Raw genomic sequence first — 24,565 nt, forward strand, 5'->3', positions numbered from 1 at the left:
CACACACACACACACACACACACACACACACACAAATTAATTAAACAATGTCTTTAACTGTATGCTCTGTATACTGAATACACTATGCATCACTACGCCAGGGCTGCCAATTCTCACGCTTTGGCCGTGAGACACACGCAACTCAGTCCCTTCACATGCTCACACTCCAAATATCACACGGGCAAAAAAAAGGTTCCCTTGTGGGAAATGCAGTTCGCGTTTTTACTCCAGAGAAGGCCAGGTTTGTGAAAATACGGTCGGCATTTTCCGTCCTACACGCTCACCAGCCATTGTGCAGCTGTCAGGCTGGCTGTCTGAGTGACACACCTGTGTTTGAAAGCGGTTGAGGGGTTGCTTGACTTGCAGTGTTTCAGTGGGTGGTACATGTCAACCATCCACATGAATGTCAGGACTCAAGGTTTCCCAGCAGAACATTGCATTACAACAAGATGATCAATGTTATTCACTTCACTTGTAAGGGGTCATAATCTTGTGGCTGATCAGTGTATGTGTGCGTATATATATATATATATATATATATATATATATGTATATGAATATAATCACGCCATAAAAACTTTTGATGAGCAGTATTTCATTTACCACGGAATTATTGCCAGTATTACCACTTTTGATTTTTCTATTGTAATCTAAATTGAACTTCCTTTTTATTTAACAGGAATGTATCCTACTTAAATCTTATTGCTTTTCAATGCAGCACCGCAATTTCTCATGTTAGATAAATTAGTTTTCTGAGTAATATCTGGCATAAGAAATTCCTTTGGGGTTAGTTTTTAATCTTATCTTAAAGAATGCAAAAAACAATTACCCACAGTGTATTTTGTGTATTCATTCTTAAGACTATAAAACACAGACACAAAAATAAAAGCAGATGTTTCAAATTAATATTTATTTCAATCAGCACATTAGCATGGAAATGGCGTCATATGATTAAAAACCTAATGACCGAACCTTATACTGAAATTGTCTCGGTCAAAAATAATGTTTCCACAGGAACTAGTAACTTAGTTTGTATGTTGGTATTCATAGCTTGATGTCATTTACTGGCTTTTTTTTCAGCCTCGAGGGAAAATATGTGAGGTTAGTGAAGTCGACCAGCGTAATAGGACCATCCCACAGAGACCCATCACATAAGATGTAAAGTCTCTATGTCATCACAAACATTAAGGAATGTAGTGAAACCAGTCTGTCTGATTTCAAAACACGATTAAAAAAAACCTAAGGCATCAAAGAAAAGTGCAATTAAACATTAAAGACACCACGTTTCATGTACTGACTGCATGTTTCACCACTTTATCACCTCAGCATAATGTTGTGGACCTTTTCCCTTCAAATTGATGCTACATTGATTCTCACAGGATTCGTTGCTACAACACAACTGAACATAGACCAGATGTGAGCCATAATTATCTGGCCTGCATAACCCACATAACAAGTTCTGTCTGACATCTAATCATCAACATATTAACCTAAAAGAATTGTATTTAAGAACATTTCCCAATTTCTTGTGGATTTCATGTCCCATTTAGAAATAGGAGACAAAAAGATTCACTGGCAGAAACTCATTTCATTTACTTCAACAGAAACAGTAAAGTAAGAAGAGCCAGATATCAGGAGCTGAATGGGGTTATTTACCATGATGTGAATTTATACTACTGGACAGAGAAGGACTTTGAATTTATCATGGAATCCATGCAGTCTCATCCCAGACTGATGCGTCAGTGAATTTCTGGAGTGAAGCAGAGAGGTTTGTCACAGAATCACACACAGTTTGGATGTGTGCCGTAAACTACGGTACACTTTTAGTCGTTCCTTTTTACTCGTTGTGGTTGGTCCCGTGACTTGTTTAACCACAGGTTTGCTCTCAACAACTCGTCTCCTGTGAGCCCGGTGCAGCAGGATCCGATAGACCCCAGTGATGGAGCTCCTGCAGTCTTTGCCCTGGTTATTGAGGATGTGTTCTGAGGTAATTCCTAGTGTCTCCAGCGCTGCTTTTACCTCCAACTCTTCCTCGATAAGCTCGGATGGATCACTCTCTGCTAGGTGGGATGGGTCTAGTTTAAAGGGCTCCAAGGCACGTGGGAAGTCCACAGGGAGCAGCCACTCACATCCCATCATCTGTTCCACAGTGCAGCGGTCAGCTGGTATGGGCTGGAGGATTCCCCTGATCAGCCTCTGGCATGCCTCAGGCACCCAAGTGGGCAGGATGTAGGCCCCCTCCATAATGCATCGCTTCAGTTTGGCCACGGTGTCGGCCCTGAATGGCATGGTGCCTGTCACCATAAAGAACAGCATCACCCCCAGGGCCCAGATGTCGACAAAGATGCCAACATAATGCTCGTCCCGGAAGAGTTCGGGTGCGGCATAAGGCGGAGAGCCACAGAACGTGTTGAGTGTCTCATCCTGGCGGCTCAGCGTGCTAAATCCAAAGTCCCCCACCTTGACACAAGAACTGCTTGTGTAGAAGACATTTTCTGCCTTCAAGTCACGGTGGATGATGTTGTTTTCATGCTGTGGGAGAACAAGGAGAAGCTGAATAATGTACGTGTCACATACCTGCATGTTAATCCACTGCTTAAAGATGGTCCACACTAATAAAAAAGTTAATAAAGACCATAATTTTAAGCATGGCATGTGAATATATGTAACTCTGTGATAGACTAGTGACCTGTCCAGGATGTCCCCTGCCTCATTAGGATCCAGCCTCTCTGCGACCCTAATGAGGATTAAGCGGTGCATAGATGATGGATGAGTGTAAATATGTCATGATCAAGATGAGTATTTTATTAATGCTATACGATAACTATAATACTTTCGTTAAACATGGGAGATCTGTCCGTCCGTCCGTCTATCTATCTATCAATTCATCTAAGTGTTTCATTTCATTCTGGTAAAGTCTGATAGGTTTCTGTGAACCTGGCAGCAGAAGGTGTAAGTCCGATCAAAAATATGTTTTGCTTATTGTTACTTAATTTGGATGTGTCATGTTCATATCCAACACAAAAATATTTTTATATGTCTTGCAAGACATCTGACAGGGATGACATGTGGAACCTCATGACTGCCACATTTACAGCTACTGAAATTCCATAGATATATCTCTGTTAGCTGTTTTTACACATGCACTGCATACCTGGACTACTCTAGATATTATCCAGAGAACGCAAATGTCGATATTAGTCAGACCAGACATGAGATGAACTTTGTCCTGCCCTGCAAGTACAAAGTCAACACACAATCCAATTGAGCCTATGAGCAAACAGATGAAGTAATTGTTTAGAGAGTTTACAGCTGTCCAGTGCTGCTGCACCTCCACTCAGAATTCATCAAAAACAGAGAATCTCCTATTGTCTGCTACAGGTGTGAAAAGGGAACAACTCCAAATTTCCTGTGCAGCGGTCATGTATAAAAAATTGCTTATATCAGCTGCCATTATTATTGTATATAGAGTGATACATTGACACCAGTAAAGTGTTAATACTCTGTACTGACAGAACATGTCTTTGAGCTTAATTGGGTTAAAAGATTAGATCAAATTTTAATGAACACCATGGTTTGTATAGGTCACTGTCGCAGCACAGTATAAGTAAAACTATGTACATGTGAAAGAGTCAATATTGGTTCTCATACTGACCATGTGTTTAACGGCAGAGAGGATTTGAGCAAAGACAATCTTGCTATCAGTGTCAGAAAGTTTTCCTTCTGTGGTAATCTTGCTGTAGAGTTCCCCTCCTCCTGCGTACTCCATCACCAGGTGCAACCGAGATAAAGTCTCCACCACCTACAGAAGAAAAGACAAAAAGCACAAGAAAAATAAGTATGTCATAATACATTTTTTTTTAAAAAGAGAGCAGGGTTATGTGGTGACAGAGATCAGATAAAGTTCATCAATTAAAGAGTCAGACCTCATAGAGGCGTATGATGTTGGGATGGTGCAGCTTCTCCATGCTAGAAATCTCTCTGGACAACAGCCTCTGGGTCTTCTGATCAAGCTTGGTTTTGTCTAAGATCTTTATGGCCACTTTGTCTGGTGATGAGGTCATGGAAGGAAAAAGTTCATGGTCAGTAATCATTGACAAATGATACAGCAGAGCCACTTGTATAGTTAAAAAAAAAATGTGCAGAAATATTTTAAAGTGGCTTTTCAATACAACAGAAACTTCCCTGGGAAAAGGATACAAGTGCCCCCATTATGGTTATGATGACTAAAATAGCATCCCTTCTCTAACAAATTAAGTACTAATTGTTAGATAAATCTTTTATGAATAGGGGATAGAAAGAGTGGATTTGATTCCACCTTGCAAACACAGAACTGCTGGATTTCCCTAAAGTGGCCACGACTGATGCCCTGCTCTGGTTAATTTGATGGAGGATGAGCTGCATTCAGAAACCAATTTTCTTGATTATGTTCTCCCAGGGAGTTAACTCTCACTTTTAGCCGTATCTAAAAAGGACATTTGCTTTTGTAATTCAGAGAAAACTGCTTTATTTCTGTCCTAGAGCAGTGACTCAGAGTAGATAATGAAGGATCAAGTCGGGGCAAATATTAAATATGACAGGAACACAGCGTTCTGAGTTAGATGGCTTGTTCTGGTATCTAATTTCACTTTGACGTTTAAAAATGTGAGAAAAATATGTTGCAGTTTTTAAAATATACTCACTTTTACAATCACAATTTCAGAAAAATCTAAATACATACGCAAAAGTCACACCTTGGTTCTATTCCTTTAAATGATTCATATGTAAAAATAGACCTTAGGTAACTAAATACGGAAAAGTTCTTAAGTACCAAAATGGTGTTGAGATATCTAATTGTGCTTCAGTATGCATTATTAAGGCTGGTATAAGACTCCCTTTCAGCTCTGACATAGCTTTCAATAGGAGCATTCAAAATGAATTGGAGCTCATATTGTTTTTGAAACAATGATACCGCTTACACACACACACACACACACACACACACACACACACACACACACACACACACACACACACACACACACACACACACACACACACACACACACACACACACACACACACACACACACACACACACACACACACACACACACAAATACACGTAGTATGTAAAAGGCAGACATACAATAAAAAAATCTAAACCTTAAAACATAAAGCACACAAACACACATTGAGGTGCACACTCATTTTCCTCTCTCTCTTTGATGAGGCATGCAGCAATTTTAGCCGTCGCTAAGGAAACTGGAGATCTCTAATCAATCCATCTGTTCAAGGGCAGCAGACAGTCTGTCTCTTTGTGGCTGAATCAGCCCCCTGGCCAGGCACACATTGCCTTGATAGTGAATCGCTATAAGGACACACTTTATGTGTTGCTGCTCATTGATGGAAACAGCTCAGTAATATCTACATTCAATCCAGCTGGTGTCTTTGTTTGCCTCTGTGCAAGTGTCAAACGCACAGCTGTGTGTCATTGGTATAATGACGGTTCTTACCTTTGGTGAGGGCATGAATTCCTAGCTTGACATGGGAGAAATTTCCACACCCAATCTCTCCTCGAATTTTGTAAAAGCCGATTCGTCTGCCCACCGTTAGCTCACGCACCACCCTGCGGCCAGATTACACGACAGATGATGCAACAGTGATATTCTTTGTGGTATACTACAAGTGGAACAACCACAGAAAGAATCACGCCAAGAGGAAAGTCTAAATTAGAAAATGACCACAAAGGCACTGAAAATGTCAGTTTCATCTCTTAAACCTACCTTTCATCCTGACACATGTCCAGGTTCAGTCTCTCCAGTGGAGTGAGGCGGCGGATTGTGGCCCCCTCGTCATCTGTGTTGATGTCCGAGCTGTCCTGGTGGATCCAGCGGGTGTGTCTTTGGCCGCTAGTACCTATGCCTGTGCCTCCGATGGAACCTCCGACGGAGTCTCCATTTGACTCCCCTGTGTCGGCCCCAGAAGCTGAGCTGGTCCCAGCGGTACATGCTGTCCCCGACACCCTCGAGCTTGCTGCCCCAGCCCCGGCTTCAGCCCCTTCTGGGCTGCTCTCAGAGGGGCAGACAGCAGTCATCCTGCAAGGGATGCCCAGGGTGGGGTCAGCTTAGCTCATAGCGGGGACTGATGCAGGACTGTGTGCACAAAAAGAAAAAAAAACAACACTGTTTTGGTTAAATTTTTATTGTATTTTTGAGACAATGTGTTTCTTAACAGCACTGTGTGAAAAGTACAGCATGTGTTGTTCTGATGCACAATTACTTATGTTCCTACCATTATTAAAGTGGTGTTTTAAATCTATCCCTTTAAACTAAAACTAAATAGCATAAAAACAGCTTTAGTAGCACATTTCGGTAAGGTATTACTAAAGTATTTTAGGCCGGCTAAAATGTTTTTTATATTTTTTTTTCATATCAGATTAAGAAAACATGGTGTTGAAACTGTTAAAAGTGAAAAAAAATCTTCCCAACTTCTGCAACGTGTACATAATAGCTATAATATTTGCCTCATGTAAATACAAACATATATAACCTACATGATGTGAAATAAAATCGCAAAACTTAAATAAATAGCTAAAACACATCCAAGTACATGTAGGCAAATTTAAAGAAGTCAAAAATCTTCACTTACCTTCAGACAAGTGAGCCATTTAAAATGAAAGTAATTTCAGTGTCCTTGTCCCAGTAGAGCAGCCATTTAGACAACTCAGTCAATAAACAAATACTATATGTGACTGCTTTTCTGTAGTGGGTCGAAGCTCACGCTGCATCCAAAATGTCCCAAATCTGCTGAAACAGTCCTCGCCACAGTGGAATATCAGGACCAATCTGTCATCGCAAGTTGGAAGCAGCTGTTGCCTCGCTACATTTTATCAACATTTCAGTTTTCCTCACTGTTGCAGAAAAGGTGATGAGCGTAGAGATCAGATAAGCCATGTGTTATCGGATTCATGCTCACTGTTGTCTCTTGCTGAAAAGGTCGGCGGAGCTTTAATGGACTCTTTTGAGTCTCCTGGGTATAAATAGGCCACCAGGTGAGGAGGAGGGAAGAGGAGCTGGATGGGGGTGGCTGGAGGAAAGAGACTGAACAGATGATAGTGTCAGGGTGCAGCCGTGGGGTGATTAGCCAGACAACCTGCAATAAAGCACAAGAGAGATGCAAAAATAAACATATTTTATGATTATATTGGTGCTAACAGTGGTAGTATGTTTCCTTTTTAATCACGGAAGAGCCCGCATGCTTACGTCAGTACAAGTTTGCCTGTGCAGCATCTGCTTGAGTGTTCACTAATGTGTTTTGTAATTCTTATTTAATTTACAGCTTGAGTCCTCCTCCACGGGCAATACAAGGACAGGTTGCCATGAGAGCCAGGATAAACAAATCAGAGATCCTCATCACACTCCATCTTGAAGATTATACTTACAACCTGAAATACCTGAATAACCAGACTTTATCATTTCAAATGCAGAGAATGAGGGATGACTGTCATTCCCTTGTGTATATGTGTGTTTGACGTGTGTTGGTATATGAGAGCATAATTAGGTGATAACTGCCTTGTTCTCTGTCAACAAAGCTCTAACAACGTCCCATGAGATGGCAAAGAAAAGGTGAATCTGAGGTGAAACTGAATCGTAACTTCATGAATACCATTCGTTTTTTTATTTGTATTAAATTGAAATACTTTCTATAACTGCAATGAAAATCAAACAAATACAATAAATAAATTACTACATGTAATTTTACAAAATGTTTTTAGTCGTATTTGGCAAATATATTTTGTCTCAGATTTTAGTTGTTTTAAAATTACACTGTAAATTGACATAAATTCCCTCATTATCTTCTATTTGTCTTTAACGTAATAGCATTCAAAGTTTATAAGTTCAACCAATATATGCATAATATACATGGCCCAAGCTACATCCAATCCATAGTCTCCACAGTATTTTAATCTACCTCTTTAGAGTTGCCTCTTTCTTTAAACAAACTGGCCGCTTAACAGTCAACTGCCTCATTAGATTAGAGCCAAAAAAATTCAAAACCAGTAAATGAATTGATCAGACCTACAATAATGTCGGTACCCTGATAAGAAATCCTCATAGCCGTCTAAAAACATTTAAAATTCATGAGCTGGCGACACCTTTGCACTGGCTGTTCCTGAGCCTCTGTTAAGATGAACATGAGCACCCTATTTAATTTGAATTCAGTTCCATATTAACCATCAACACAACATGCATCCTTATCCTAACTGCATCCTTTCACACACTGACACAACAGCAAAGGTGATAGATCATAGTGAATTTTTGAAACTGAATGAAAAGGTAAATAAATTATTTTCTATAATCAAGATTAAGATATGAAAATGTTTCTACAATAAAGTTAGAAGGCAATGTTTAGCTATATTTTTTTTTAACTCAAACAATACTGAGGTAAGTTATAGCTGATGTGAGAAAATCTGATTACTTCAGTATTAAACACATGCATTCAGTAAAGTGCTACTCAAACAGAGTGTCTCAAGGAATGTAGTTCAGCTTCACTGTTACCATCATAAATCGATTAAGAGTTTTCATGACATAACAGACTGTGTGTGTATGTGTGTGTGTGTGTGTGTGTGTGTGTGTGTAAGACAAGATCCTTGTGCAACGTGGTGTTTTTGAATATGTTCTCTCATTTGTCTCTGTGTTAAGATGAATGAATCCGTGCTGCAGGCTCGGTGGGAAATCAAAGCAGTTTCCTTTTGTGAATCTTTCAGCCTTCAAACACCTTCCTGCCGTCGCACCATGAATATCTACGCATTGATCTCAGGCGGCCTAAAAGGACTTGTTCGGAGAGGAGAGGCCTCCACTTTACAGCACAAAGCAACACACGCTGAATACCAGCCTTTAATGTGGGTAAATATAAAGACTAAAGGACAACCATGCATGAGATAAACAGATCGGTGATGAGAGAAATCAAGAGAAGTACTGAGACACGACCACCATCAGGAAAGTGAAATTTTCAATCGTAAAGACATAGTCTCCTTATAATATATTTCAATGGAGAAGGAATGACAAGTAAGGCTCGGAACCAAGACATTACAGTGTGAAATACTGAATCCTGCAATTAAAATATTGTATTATTTCAACCAAAACACCAAACTTCCTATTATAACAAAACTGCTTTAACTGCAAGTAAAACACCTGCCATATTGAGCAAAGCAATATTAGAAAAGCTAAGTGGATCGATTGGTCCAATTTGACAGCACAGAAAGGGTTTAAAGATGAGCAGAGTTACTCTGAGTGCTTTATCCTTTGTTTCCACTGGATAACAAATCTACCTGGTTGCTTGGTGATGGACACAGACCGAGCCTGTTTGCTTGCCTTTGTCAGGCTGAGGATTAGGCATTAACCGGACTTGCGGGCCAAAGAAGAGAGCACACAGCACTATATATACAATCATACTGTGTTGTGTTGAGCCTGAGAACACCCAGGTTAATTATGTGCATGAGCGGACTGAACCGTATACAAGCACACCAATACAAACACAGACACAGAGCAAAACAGTGCACTGGTGCAAGAATTAGAGTCCTTGAAAATATTGTGAACTCAAGCTGAAATTGCATACATAAAAATAGCCAAGGATGAAAAGCTTAATAAAATTTCTCAGCGCACTGTTAACTTCACTTACAATCATTTTTTTCATCATTTTCTTTTGGTTGCTAATTCAGCCAAGTAAACAACCTTAATCACTTTAGCTGCAACGTCCTTCAAGAGTATAAGCAAAGCCATACTGAAGGGATGTTTGGAGGAATCAGAAACTTAAAGACAACTGAGATACTGTTAAAGACAACGTGGAAGTCTGTTCTGCAATGAAATCATCCTTCATACATCATGTTAATGAAAAATTATGCAATATCTCTATGTTTTTTTAGAAAAGCACAGCCAAATAATTTGCATTTTAGTACTGTGCCCTACTTCGTTTTCACTACCATTATGTAGAATTAGTATTGTAGCTAATGATTACCGCCACTGTCGATTCATCTGTTGATTATTTGGTCTATGTAAAGTCAGAAAATGGTGAAAAATATCAATCAGTGTTTCCTAAAGGCTAAGGGGACATCCTGGAACATCCTGTTTTGTCCACAATCCAAATATGTTCAGTTTAATGTCAAAGTGGAGTAAAGAAACCCGGATCTGTTCAAATTTAAGAAGTTGGAGGCAAAAAATGTTTGCTGTTGATAGTTGGTGACTAATTAAATGATGACTAATTAATAAATTGTTGCTGCTCTGTTTAAAAAACATTGCAGATCTTCAGGACATTTTTAATCAAACATTACACTCACATTTAAGATGAATTAATTGGTGTACAATGATTAAACGTCTAAATGAAAATGAAACATTACATTATGAGCAAAATCATTTCTGTGTCTTCTTGTTAAACCAGCAACATCCAGTCCTCCCATTTTAGTTATTTTCAAGTTCATTTGCAGAAAGATGTACAACTTAAAAAAAAACTGCATATGATTATGCTACTTATCACAAACAAGTCTATGAGTCTGCAAACAAGCAGCCCTTTATCAGCAAACACAATCTGCTTTGCCAAGTGTAAGTCCTGACTCACCAGACACTCAATCATTTGTCTGAAGATCCCTAAAGGCAGGAAGAAGGGTTTGCCTGGTGCACTCTGCTGCTGATCACACTGCTTCCATCAGCAGCCCCTTCACACGCTCCAACAACGGAAAACACAAGAGCCCATCCACAGCAGCTGTGGAGCAAGAATTACTCACTATTTCCATCTGCTACAGCTCCGTCCACAAAAAGAAATGCATGTTCGTGTCTTCAGTTAAACAAGGTGAGAGCACAGACGAGCTGCTTCTCATTTCGTCAGCCTCATTTTCCCACCTATTCACTTTTTAAAATTCCCTCTATTCCCTCATTTCTCCTGTGCTTGGAACCCCCGTTCTCCCTTTTTCGTCGCCCCTTTTGCATTCAGGCACAAAGATGCCGCACGCGCCAATGCACACACATTCACACGGCCTTTTCCTCAGAGAGAAACATGCACAGCACACTGGTGTAAATGCATGCACATGCAGACAGTGAGCTCCCACCACACAAAGCTGCCCAGTGTGTTAATTGAGATGCGAAGCTGACAAGAATAAAAAGTTTGACAGTGAAAGAGCTACAACAATGAAGACTATGGGCCTTAGGAACAGAGAGGCAGGCCTCTCTGGAATCTATGGGCCAAATATTTCACATTTCCAAAAAAGAAAAAAGACACTGACCTCTAAATCCCTTTCCCCTGACACACTGAGTCCCAACCAAAGCTGCACAGGCTTCTATGAATACATTGAAACTAGACAAAATACCTAGCTTTGCAAGTAGTCAGCTGAAAATGAGGCTAAACGTGATAGGAGGACACTCCTGCCTCTATTTTTGGCTTTTTTGTTTTGCTTTTTTTTTTTTTTTATGTAGTATGACTGCTCAGCATCAATCTTCTTCTGTTAATATTGTAGCTGAGTAAAAAGAAAAACACTTCTTCTCAAACCTGACAAAACACATGTATAGATTCAAGTACATCTGAACACCAAAGAGAGCGAGAAGTGTCTCTGAGGCCATAACAAAGTTGCCATGACAGTGTATGCAGGGAACACAATAACAGAACAATGTAGCACGGACTCTGTAAATCCTGCATCCGGAGGTTCAAATCTAAATGCTGCGTTTGTTCATTTATTTCTTACCGCTTAAAAGAGCTGTCTGCATGTTCTTCACTATCAGCACATCAAAGAGGCTCTGATCAAAGAATAAAACCACATGAAGCACAATGTTTCATGTTCTCCCACTGACTGACCATCAAAAGAATAAAAATTAAGAACAAATTTCATTCAGGTGGGAATAAAAAGAACCCCAAAATGAACTGTGTTTTTTGGCTTCAAAAATAGGGTAATAGATTCAGTTTCCAAACCATTACTTTGGCATTGCAGTAGATTAAAGAACACATCCTTTACTTTTCAGGTCTTCCAGTCATTTCACTTCTTGGAGTAGGTGAAAAAAACACTATTGTCTAATTAAAGCAACATTGCGTACATATATGGGACGAACAATTTCCACATCCATATATAACAGATTCAGTTTGTGTACTTTCACTGAAGCCACAGGGCACTTTTTGACAAATTTGTGGCTTTTCTCAGACACAAATTTTGTGTTTGTATGCAATTTGCATAGACGTAAATCTGTGATTTTGTTAATAAACTACTTCCCAAAAACCACGATGATCTAAACAATGTAAAAAAAAAAAAAAGAGTTATAAACGGAAAAAATGACTGAAAATGTCAAAAAGACAAATAAATGCCAAGTCAGAGGGCAACAGGTGCTAAAGTAGGCTCTGTTTACTATGTCATCAACGTTTTAGTGCTCAAAATGGTAAAAGAAGCTAATTAGAGTCATGATGGGTTTCCAAAGTTAAGTATTATTCTATTTATACTGTGCAAAAACTGGCAGGTCAGTTAAAGGTGATGCACTGATCACAGCAGAATAGAACAATAAAATAACGATATTTATACAATAGATGGTGAAAGTATACATAATGAGCCTCATCTTGGTATACAGAAACTCCATGACACCTTCCCCATTAGCCTCAGATTACCAGACAGCCTACTGCTGGGTTGCCAACCGAAATATTCCTTGTAATGATATAAAAAGATACTTCTTTTTCGAAAAAAAAAATACGTTCTCAAATAAAAGTCCCGTGTCGAAGAGATAAATCTAGATGCGCACCAGTTCAGTGGTTTGTCTGTGCGCGTTCAGAGACAGTCAACAGTTAACATCCCTGCAGCAGGCCAATCCCTGAGAGCCAAGACGTCCTCATCACAAGCCCGCCGCACACAAACAACACACGTCAAATCTGTGTAGGAGTCTCACCTGGCTGAGGATGTTCACGGCCCCGTGGCGACGGCATTTACGGACGTCAATGCTAAATTCATCTTCTCCGGTGCCGGTGACATTGAGAGCGCACTGGCTCCGCGGCAGCTGCCCCCCGGTTCAGTCTGTTGTGAAGGAAATCCTGCTGAACGGGCAGGTGAAGCGACGAATCAGAGGGGTGCCGAGGAGACCGCCGTGCGTCCTGCGTCCAATGAGAAGCGAGAATTTGGAGCCTCTTGGTTCAGTACCACAGGAGCTGTCCCGTGCGGTGCGCAGTCGGCGGAAAACACCAGGTAACCGGATGTGTCACGCTCCACGCACACTGGTCAGGCGATTAGTCCAGGAGGGGGTCAAGGTGGGGTCAGAGGAGCAGCCAAATGAGCAGTTTAAAGGTTAATTATTCCTAATACTTCCAATCCACTGACTTTCTAAGCCGGTAGTTGATTGAATTTCCCTCAGGATTAATGCAGTAACTTTCTCTGCGTCACTTTCCACGTTACAGGGGTTGATTTTGATCAATGGATGGAGTTCTTTAAACTTCCACATTGCAGAAAAATATAGTTTGGTTGATTTGTACTTACTGTGCAATAGAAGCAAACACACTTTTATGTTTGTTATGTGCATGGCATTGTTTAGAACTTACACCAATATTCTGTAGTTATACCTGTTTTCAGGCAATCAAGACATTCCTTCTGAAGTCATAATTAAACCATCCAATTCTCTAATCCTGTAAGAAAGCCACAGTAGGATCAACTGGTAGATCTGATAATCTACAACAAACTACTGTTGATGTAAGCCTTCAGTGCAAATGCAAAGAGCATCTCAATATTGTATGGTTTGTCAATATTGGTACATTACACATCAGCTTCTTCAAACCTACCTGATGTTTAGCCAGTTGGGGGCACTGGTAACAGAGCATTGCAATATCCAGTACATATTGATCACATCATAGAGATAAAGGGAGATATAAATCAATTTTTGCTGTTACTTGAGGTTGTGTTTTGGGTCATATGGCAACTGTGAGTCCAATATCCACATTTTTGTGGCTCTGGTTTCCAGAAACTCCGAAGGCTCTTCTGCTGACAAATGCTCCCCTGTGTTTACTAGCAAGCAAGTCTCTTTTTTAGCATGTCACAGTGTGGGTACACTGGGACTGAGACTGACTCAAAGCATGCTCGATAGTACTATGAAGCTGAGGGAAACTGCAGAATTGGGTGATAAATCTTTGTGGGTTCATCCCTATCAGTGCTTTCTCTCCACCAAAGCTATTATAAAGGCATGTTTAAATATATCTGTACCCCGCTGTGTTCAGTGTATGAATGCAAGACAAGCCCATTGTCAAAACCAGTTTTATTCTGTGTCAGATTTTCTTTCCTACAAAAACACCAAAAGTCAATATGAAAATAAACATCAACAAAATTGGGGTATTAACACTGAGAAACATCGGCGGCATACGACAGTTATATGAGCTGCAACATTTCATTCACTGTAGAAATTGCCATGGCAACTGACCCAAGTTCAAAAAATAAAATATAAATTTGAGATAAAATATCAACATAAAGAAAATGACACATGAAAATGGATTGATGAAGCACTGAAGACACCGAGAATATGGGAGAAGATGGCAAACAACTTTGAAATAAATACAGCATCAAAAGCAAGAAATGGTAACTCCGTCCATAACTCAGAGTTCAACGAGGGAAGGTGCTGGGAAAAGAGATATTTCATGTGACAGCAGGATAAACTGAGGTGAAATGCTGTATCCCACATGCAATGACCTGCATGGAAAATAGGACGTCTGCTTCAGGGTAATGTAGCTATTCAAGACTGAAAGAGCATCCTACAGGTCATCTGCCTCATACCGTCACCGCTTGTTCTGCCTCCTCAACGTTTACCACCTCTCCCTCCATCTCTACTTCCACCTGAGGGTTCACCACCTGCTGCCCGTCAATTTCAGTTGTGGTCACGTGCACCACCTGGATCTGCACTCCGGCTTGTTTTAATCTCTCCATGTCCTCCTCGCACATCTCCGCCACCCCTCCGTCCTCCACCACAACCGTCGTCGTCTCCTCCATTTCCATCACATCCACCGGCTCCACAGTGACGTGCTCGACGTGAATGCCGTCATCCAGCAGGACGGTCTCGGCTCCTTCTATGCTCTGCGTTGCTATGGCGAGAGCGGCGGTTGCGGCAGAGTCAGTAATGACCAGTTCTTCGGTCGTCTTGTCCTCGATGGAATGGACGTCTTTGAGGTGGGCCTTCAGCTCTTTGGGGTGCGTGAACCACATGTCACACATGGTGCAGTGGTTGGGCTTGTCTCCAGTGTGACTCACTAGATGGTCTTTGAACTGGTCCCAGCTGTTGAACACGCTGCTGCAGACCTGAGGGAGAAGGTGGAGAAAACAGTAGGTCACCATCACAGAAGATAACAGTCAGCATTCTTCCTTTAAACACAGGGAGTGAGCTGATAAAGTATTCTGGGAACATGTGGATGTTGCCATGCAGTGCTGGAAGATTATGTGACTAATCTTCGGGGCTAGATTAAGTAAGTGGTGGACTCTCATTTGGCAGTAATGACCTCAAGCATCTGGATCATTTTTCCCCAAAGAATTGCTTCAGCTCTGCCATATTTCTAAAATTCCCAGTGAGAATACCTCTGCTGAGGTCATTCTACTCTAAACTTTATATTTAGAGTTCTGGCTTTCGTCTGGGTCACTGCAAAAGGAAGAGCTTCTGTTTGAAGTCATTCTGAGGTGATTCATTTCAATTTTGGATATCACTGTTGTGCTGCATCACCCAACTTTTACTGAGCTTCAGCTGGCAGACAGCCAGGATGACATTATTCTTAAAGATGCCTTGATAACTTGAAAATTCATTTCCCCCCCTCAAGGATCACTGGCTCTCCAGGACCAAAGGCAGGAACCCTTGTGCCATGTTATGTTGTATACATTTTCTAAGGTATGTTTTGCTCTTATGTTGTGTGTGTGTACATATGTATATTTTATTTTTATTTTTTAAGGTATGCTATATAGACTATTTTTAATGCTGCTATTTGGAGAGTACCAAACCGATTTTCATTGTTTTCTATAACAGTGACAATAAAGATGTATTCTATTCCATGTGGGCATGCAGTGGTGTTTTTATTCCACATGTAGTGTTTTTCCTAGACCATTCAACCTTGGTTTAATTAGGCCACAAAATGTTTTGCCAGTAAAGTTGCCGAGTACGGAAGTGCACTTTGGTCATTTTAAGGCACACGGTTTCTCTGTGAAGTCACCAACACACTGCTCCACATAATCAGCACCATGATTTGTGCACAGCAGCTCATAAAAAGATTTGATAAACAACTTACATGATGCCTTTAAGCTCTTAACTTTTACTACATGTTTTTTGGAAACCTCACAGACAGTACTGTGTTTTACTTTTTATTTCAATTCTACTGCGGTTCCACATGTAGGGAGAGTCACCACAGTACTAAATTGTCTTTATTTATAGAAGATTGATTTGTAGAGTGGTGAAATATCTATAACTCTGTGAGATGACTTTGATACTCATTCCTGCTTTATGCAAATCAACTATTCTTGTTTAAAGTTACCAGAGATGCATTTTTTCATGTGTTTCTTCTAGGTGGCAAACTGAATGTTTATTTTAAAATAAAGTAGCTCTAAACCACACTTCCAATCTTACTTAATTGCTTGGACTGAAGGTTTGCTTACTCCTACCTCTGATTAGATTTTTCTGCTGTCCTTACCCTAGGGGCTCACATACATTTGTGGATATTTGAATGATGTATTCTGTACAGACAAAAACAATACAACAATGCATGTGCATAAGGTAAATACACTGTTTGCTTGCACATACATTTGACTTTTAAGATCTGACCCAATTTTAAAACAAAAAGCTTTCCTTTATGTTTTTTTGCAACTGCATCAGAAAATCTGGACACCGTCTTTCTACATTAAATAAACAAATCAGCACACTTGATTTAAAACAAAAATCTGACAATCCTTTTTTCACTGCCAACACTGCACTGGCAGAGGAGCGTTTGGCTGCCTTGCTTGTGGACAAACTGTACCTGGCATTCATACAGTTTCTTGCGCCCCTTCTTGGCTCCAGCCCCATTCTGACAGGCTGCCATATGGCACTTCAATGTGCTGTTCCTTGCAAATCGCTCATGACAATCTGGACATTCATATGGTTTTTCACCTACGGATAAGCACAGAAGGACAGACACATTTCTTAATGCTAGATGTACAATAACAGACCTCCTGGACAAATACGCCTTGTTATGATTAGCTACTAGGTTGAGCACTTATCACATTGTTTTTCATTCTCACCAGTGTGCTTCCGCAAGTGCTCCTTAAAGTGGCCAAAGTGGTCAAACTGCTTCTTACAGTATTCACAGACGTGCACTTTCTTCTGGGGTTTCTGGTTTCGAGACAGCTCCTCCGCATCAAAATGAAACGTATTGATGTGCTGCTTCAATGCACCCTCCCGTGTGTAGGCTTTACCACAGTGGCTACACACATGGGGCTTCTCCAGAGAGCCCAGGTGTGTTTTGAGGTGCTGCTTGAGGTGGTAGTACAACTTGAAGCTGCGTTCACACTTGTTGCAGCGGAACACGTTGTCTACTTGAGAAATCTGGACCTCTACAACCTCGACATTCTCCAGCACCTTGGAAGCGGTCACTGTCTCCTCCTGATACACAACTTCCTGCTAAGCACAAACGCAGGAAGACACAATTGAGTTCATCTTTTCACATCCGTAAGTCTTCTATTCATGGCTGGAAACAAAATTTAATTAGAAAGTAATTGCACCTCTTCGATTCCTCCCTTCTTGATGACCTGAAGTGTTGGTTCCCCCTGCTGATATTTGCTCGTTATGTCAGCAAGAAGAGCCAAAGCTGAGTCATCTGATGCCGCCTGAGCATTCTTTGCTGCGTCGACCACCTCCTCCAGCCCCGACTCCTCTACCTCGATGGCCCCTTCCCCTATCACTTCAATCTCCACCTGCAAGGCATTTAAAATATCACCCAGAATGAATTTCAGTGGTAGGCACGTGCAGGCAATCACTGAAATTTCAGTCAACAGCAAAATTCAGTACTTTGCAAGGAAACAGAAACACACTGACCTGCTCTCCTTCCACTGAGGGTAGAGTTTCTGTAATCACATTAGATGTCTCAGCAATCTTCCTTTTTTACCTTTGCTCCTCGCTCTCACTGAAGAATTATCATTTATCCTACAAGAGAAGACAAGCTACAGTTGAGAGGCACTAACACACCAGCACATTTACAAACTACATACAGGAAACTCTGACAATTACATAAGTTATCTTCTTTAGCAGCAAAATGTGACAGATCATTGTGTTTAAATCTCACTTATTGTTGAGCGCCTTGATGGCTTCCTGCATTTGGAGGTATTCAGCAGCTTTCCAGACATCATAGGCCTCTTCTTCTCCAGCTATAGCTAATGTGGCTGTGTAGGTGAATTCCATCAGCTGGCGAAACGCTGTGTTGCTCACTCCTGTCAAAATATGACAGAGCAGCGGTGGTGAGTAAAAGCTGTTCTAATAACAAAAACTGGGAAATACCCGTCTTGGTGCAAAGTCACAGCAACACCCTTTGGGAACATAAAATATACTGAGTTTGTAGCTCAGCAAGAAGAAGACCAACTAGCAGAACAAAAACATTCTGATATAAGATAAGATAATAAGATAAGATAATCCTTTATTACTCCCCGTTTCCAGGGAAATTTCCCATGTTACAGTAGCATACATCATACAACAATAGGAACAATAAACAACAATATAATGATAATCATAATAACAACCACAATATGTCCAGGAGTGTGGGATGGGAAAGGTGGCTTATGGAATGATGTGAAGTAGTTGTTAATAATGCATTCACAGTATTTTAAATGAATTACAAAGTGCACTTCTATTGTCACTTTAACTTAACATATGTATTCAAGAATTCTTCAATTTTGGCACCCTGGATCTTATATTTATAGTTTATGACACTGTTCCTTTACTTCTGAAAACTTTCCACCAAGCTGCCTGCTAAGGGCTGGAGATGTCATGATTGTTTAAGAAGTAGGAAATAATGCAAAACAAATGACAGTCCAAATCAGCAAGTAATAGTAGAATACAGGGAATTAGAAATGTTCTAAAAAAACAACAACACAAAATTCTAGATGAAGGCGGATAAATCAACCAAGCTGCAACATCAGTTGGTACTGGTGTATATAGGAAGTGGCAGTACAGAACTGCAAGAGTAAATGTTAAGCAATATTAAAACAGTGTTACTATTACATAGTTTGTCCACTAGAGAGCACAAGCTTATTTTCAACTGTAAAATGTCCTGCATAGAGTGTACCTTACTTACAAACAAAAACTAAGACCTGGATAAGTATTGTTTTCAGTTTTTTTTCCAAACTCCTATATTGTTCTTGTTAACCGTTTCAAAGACCATGCCATGATTGAAGCTATTTATTTAAAAGTAGAAACTGTAGTGAAAGTTCAGTTAAAATCAATATTCAGTTTTGTAAAGCTGCATGTGCACTAAACTACCGTATTTATAGTGATAATTTGTCCAGGATTGAACAACAGTCTGTTCAGGAAATAATATTAACATCCACATTGCTTGTACTTTCAAATATGGTGTGATTGTCCTGTGAAGATGTGTAACTGCTCCTTGTCCTGAGTTTAAATAAAACTCAGCTTACCTTCAATCTCCACCAGGGGCTCCTGAGTAAAATCCTGGAAGAACTTGTGAAAAAACTGACTGCATGCTGCCAACACTGCTTTATGGGCTCTGAACTGGTGTCCTGGATTTGACAAGAAAGATGGAAATAAGTAGTGTTGCTTAGAAATTTGACCAATATATCATAAAGATGACCTACAATGTATGCAGGCTTACCATCCACAATCAGTGTAATGTCTGTGAACTGGTCCAGCTGTCGTTGTTCATTAAGTTTGTCCATCATGACTTTGTAATGTGATGGGTACTCGCTGCCTCCATCCAACTCCACCTCCACCTCCGCTGCCATTATTCACCTCTACAGGAGGGGGAGAAGATGGACAAACAATTCTTAATATAATTCAAGAAAAGCAGTAAAGCTATCACACCAACTATCCATATATGTGCATGTATTACAATGACATTCTGATGACACTGGTTCACGGTTTCATCTGTTCCACACAGTTTTGATGTCTTGTAGGAAATTAAAAATAGTTTTAATAAGAGTTGACACAGCCAAACTTCATTGTCAAAAGTCCCACTCCTTTAGTTAGGTGAAGACATTTAAATTGAGGTTTAGGAAATTCTTAAAACAAAAAAAAATACTGCAACACAATTTAATTGAAGCTCATATTGTCCAAAACAGGGCAATGAGAAAGTTGGACAATTACTGTTTAATTTTCAAACAGGCCACCGATTTGATGTGTCCCCTTACAGACAAATTTAGAATGGTTGTAAAGTAATTCTAGTCCACTCTGCTTATTACAATATGAATGACCAAACATGGGGAAAAAAAACCTTGGGGACAAGATTAAGATTACTGAACCAAGTCTCAAAAGTAAACTGAATTGTGCAGAGAAGCTACAATCATTCAATAATAACTCAAAGCAATGCACGACATAAAAAAACACCACTGTTAAATTTGAAAAGCGACTCCAACCGTGGTGACGCTTTGGATAATTCGACGTTTGATATAATCCAACTCTTGATGTGACACACGGGGCTAATGTCGCTTGCTTAACAACTTTGCTAGTTTAGCTCCGTGTTAGCTTCACTAGCTGGCACACAAACCTGCCCCCCACCGAAGGACAAAACAAGTCATTTCACACACCTGACGGACTCATTTCACCAAGGGCCGACCCGATACGAGCAGATGTACCTATGTAAGCGTTTCGACAGAGGGACATTAAGGAAATAAACATGGCAGATCGCCACAGTGCTGCAGGTAACGGCCTCCTAGCACGCTCGCCATTTCGCGTTTGACTATCAACATTACGTCATCAAATCGCGCATTAAAATACACTTTTCCCAGACAGATTTCCTAATTATAACAGTCACGAGTCGAAATACGCTTCAAAAACCATCGGTACACGTACCTCGAGTTTGGCTACACTGCTTCAGAAAGTTGTTTTGCGATAATATTTCCCTCGACGCATGTACCGCTGTTCTACTCTCGTTGCTCCAAAAAGGGCGGTCGTTCAACTATCGAGCCTCGGTTTCCCAGAACCCATTGCGAAGTCAAGGACGCCGAGGAGCGTTGCTTAGTGACTGCAAGTGTTAAATCGTTGTTAGCTATGAAAAAGGCAAAATCACCATTATCAAAACGTATAAACGTGTATCCTGATTTTTTTCAACGCATTCCCATCTGTAAATAGCTTTATCTTTTAAAAGGGTAATATTGCGATTATAATTATCCCATTATGTTCTCTTCAAGCAATGTGCAAGTAGTGGGAAAATATCTTTACCTAAGCAAAACGGTCAGCACTTTTACGACTTAAAATACATAGTATTTAAAAAATACAATCATAATATTAGCTAACTTTGTAAAAGCCACAGTTGCTGTACTTGTTTAGACAGCAAAATACAGTTAAGTTGTAAATATGGTATCAAAATTCAATTCTTGTTAGGCAGCAGAATGCTATAAACCGGCTCAGATGTCAGAAAGCTGCAGCTTTTGCGAAGCAGTCATATTATAAATATGTGAATATTTTGGCAAAACAAATACATCTTACACTCAACAAAAATATAAATGCAACACTTTTGTTTTTGCTCCCATTTTTTATGAGATGAACTCAAAGATCTAAAGCTTTTTCCACATACACAATATCACCATGTCTCTCAAATATTGTTCACAAATCTATCTAAATCTGTGATAGTGAGCACCTCTCCTTTGCTGAGATAATCCATCCCACCTCACAGGTGTGCCATATCAAGATGCTGATTAGACACCATGATTAGGGCACAGGTGTGCCTTAGGCTGCCCACAATAAAAGGCCACTCTGAGGGGCCGTTTATACGAGGACCATCCTAACAGAAAACGCAAAAGTGGCGTCTTGTCATTTCACGTTTAGACGAGCGGTTTTGAAGGAAATCTGCGTATATACGGTGACTCTATAGTGTGTGGAATTCGATTGGATATGCATGCCAGGCAGCTGGGTGGCGCTGTGATAAAACTCTGCCATGTCTACGCGCATGCTTCCTATCTCCCTTTTCGGATCTCCGCCGCGGTAAATGTTCATGAATGGAATCTGTACAGATTCTGTACGTTTGTTGGTACGACTCTTTTTTTTTTTTAATTTATTGAACAGTGAATAGAACAAAGCAGTTCAACACAGAGACAAAAAACAAATAAAGAAAAGTATTGCCAGGGGGTCACAAATAAGAAACAGATTACAGAAAAACATTAAATACATTACACAAATGTACAGTTTTAATGGCTTTAGTGTTAGTGGAGTTCTTAATAGTGTAGATATACTGTTTGGTTTCGTTTTGGAATAGAAAAAAACAAGGGTTTTTATTTATATATCTGCATTTATGAATATGAAATTTAGCTAGTAAAATGATGAGGTTAATTATATAATACTGTCTGCTTTTGGAAGGAGTAAAAGAAGTGTAACCAAACAGTATATTTTCAAAACAAAGAGTAAAACTGGTGTCAATAGACATAGAAATAAAATGACAAACATCTTTCTAGAAATCATTTGAAACAGGGCAAGACCAAAATAAATGAAAATTATCTTCAGAGCATTTTGAACAGAAAGAGCAGTTAGTATCAATATGTTTTCCAAAACGCTGTAAAAGAAATATTTTAGAAGGATAAATTTTATGAATTAATTTAAAAGACACTTCTTTTATTTTGTTGTTAATCAAATATTTAGTTGGTAAGATTCAAATTTTTTTCCAATCAAGATTAGGTAATAGCTTATTCCAATAAAACATTACATAAGGAAGAGACACTATGTCCCTTTGAAACAAAGTGCGTATGAAACTATTGCTGTTACATGTTGTTGAGAAACAAATCCTGCCTACTTCGCTCTTAGATGGATCCAGAGGCAAGGGAGCTGGTATCTGGTTCACTGAGCCTCTAAATAATAAAGAAACACCAGCAGGAATTGCATTAATAATTATGTTAAATTCCTCAGCAGAGATTGAAATGGTGTGTTTTGAAATAAAATCTTCATATGTGAGTAATAAACCATTGGAGTCAAACAGCTGGTGAACCAGTAGTATATTATGAGAAAACCAGGCAGGGTAAAATAAAGATTTGTTTCTATATGTTATGTCTTTGTTATTCCATATGTAATATCTATGTGGAGAGAAGTTGTGTTTATATATTAGGGACCATGAAAGAAGCATCTGTTTATGGAAAGGTACGACTCCTGTAGTGTACATAGAGCTGCCAGAGTTGCTTGAAGGTAGAAAGGATGGAAATAATCACACATCTTTGTTTACGTCCTTGTACCGGCCGGCAAACGAAAGCACGTATGTGACGTAATCGCGTGCGCGACGTGGTCAGATCTCGGCAAAGTTTTGCGTTTTTATGGAGGTAAATTTGTTTCTTTATTCTTCAATCGAAAAAAAAGTTGCTCCAATCGCAAAACATGTTTTCAATCAGAAAAAACTTCACTTCAATAAAAAAAAACGTTTTCAATCAAAGAAAACTCTTGTTCAAACGCAAAAAAATATTTGAGACCCAAAAAATTGCATATAAACACGTTTTTTCTTTGATAGAAATTTTTTTGTTTTGTTGAAAATACATTTTTTGATTGAAGTCATATTTTTGGATTTGAGCCATATTATGGGTAGGACATTTGTTTCTTTATTACTCAATGAAAACAAAAGCATCCTCAATCTCAAAAAATGTTTTCAATAAAAAAGGTCACTTCAATAATAATAAAAAAAATTCAATCAAAGAAAAAAACGTTTTCTCAATAGAAAAATATTTGAGACTAAAAAACAAATGCATTCGAACACGTTTTTTCTTTGATTGAAATGTTTTCATTATTGAATTCAGTTTTTATTTGACTGAAAATATATTTTCTGATTGAAGTCATATTTTTGGTTTTGAGCCATAAAATGAGTAGGACGTTTGTTTCTTTATTACTCAATCAGAGTAATAAAGTCTTTTCTATAGTCGTATGTTTGTGCAGCTGACACTGCATCTGTGGTTGCAGGCGAACGCCACTACTTATTCCATCACCAGCTGCAGCTGCATTGTAGTATCCACAATACTGAATTTACTGTGAGTACAATGCCCTCAGCACACTTCATATTATAGGCTATATAAACACTGTTAAGCACGTTATATGGTTTATACCGGCGGATTCATGAGAATCTGAGCTTTCCATCGGCGTATAGTGTTTGTATATTCATGTTTGCAGTTTCAGACATTTAGCAAATTGCTTATGCAGATCTCAAAGTGAACCGCGGGCGGGACACTGAAGCGCAACTGAAGTGCAACGGGTTAATATAACGTGCTTAACAGTGTTTATATAGCCTATAATATGAAGTGTGCTGAGGGCATTGTACTCACAGTAAATTCAGTATTGTGGATACTACAATGCAGCTGCAGCTGGTGGTGGAATAAGTAGTGGCGTTCGCCTGCAACCACAGATGCAGTGTCAGCTGCACAAACATACGACTATAGAAAAGACTG

The 24,565-nt window shown here is 39.6% G+C and overlaps 2 protein-coding genes across 3 annotated transcripts; both read right to left on the reverse strand.

Annotated features, from left to right (window-relative positions):
- Positions 1 to 891: 891 nt before the first annotated feature.
- Positions 892 to 13,144, reverse strand: nim1ka (NIM1 serine/threonine protein kinase a). Of its 2 annotated transcripts, none has more exons than XM_022200627.2 (7): positions 12,894 to 13,144; positions 6,631 to 7,134; positions 5,766 to 6,134; positions 5,496 to 5,608; positions 3,927 to 4,048; positions 3,656 to 3,802; positions 892 to 2,532 (listed from the first exon to the last, which is right to left on the reverse strand). In XM_022200627.2, the coding sequence occupies exons 3-7, from the start codon at positions 6,074 to 6,076 to the stop codon at positions 1,774 to 1,776; spliced, it is 1,452 nt and encodes a 483-aa protein (XP_022056319.1). In that variant the 5' UTR covers positions 6,077 to 6,134; positions 6,631 to 7,134; positions 12,894 to 13,144; the 3' UTR covers positions 892 to 1,773. The 2 variants fall into 2 exon arrangements, with proteins under 2 accessions (XP_022056319.1, XP_051806333.1); XM_051950373.1 differs by lacking the exon at positions 12,894 to 13,144 and adding an exon at positions 10,597 to 10,620.
- Positions 13,145 to 14,228: 1,084 nt separating this feature from the next.
- On the reverse strand, positions 14,229 to 21,142 carry znf131 (zinc finger protein 131). Its single transcript, XM_022200626.2, is given in 10 exon segments — positions 14,229 to 15,274; positions 16,969 to 17,099; positions 17,231 to 17,606; positions 17,711 to 17,902; positions 18,024 to 18,091; positions 18,094 to 18,131; positions 18,271 to 18,415; positions 19,616 to 19,717; positions 19,810 to 19,948; positions 21,006 to 21,142. Coding segments are annotated over 9 exon segments (1,707 nt in total). The 5' UTR covers positions 19,940 to 19,948; positions 21,006 to 21,142; the 3' UTR covers positions 14,229 to 14,749.
- Between the last annotated feature and the right edge of the window lie 3,423 nt (positions 21,143 to 24,565).

This window comes from Acanthochromis polyacanthus, chromosome 7 (genome assembly GCF_021347895.1).
Source record: "Acanthochromis polyacanthus isolate Apoly-LR-REF ecotype Palm Island chromosome 7, KAUST_Apoly_ChrSc, whole genome shotgun sequence".
NCBI lineage: Eukaryota > Metazoa > Chordata > Actinopteri > Pomacentridae > Acanthochromis > Acanthochromis polyacanthus.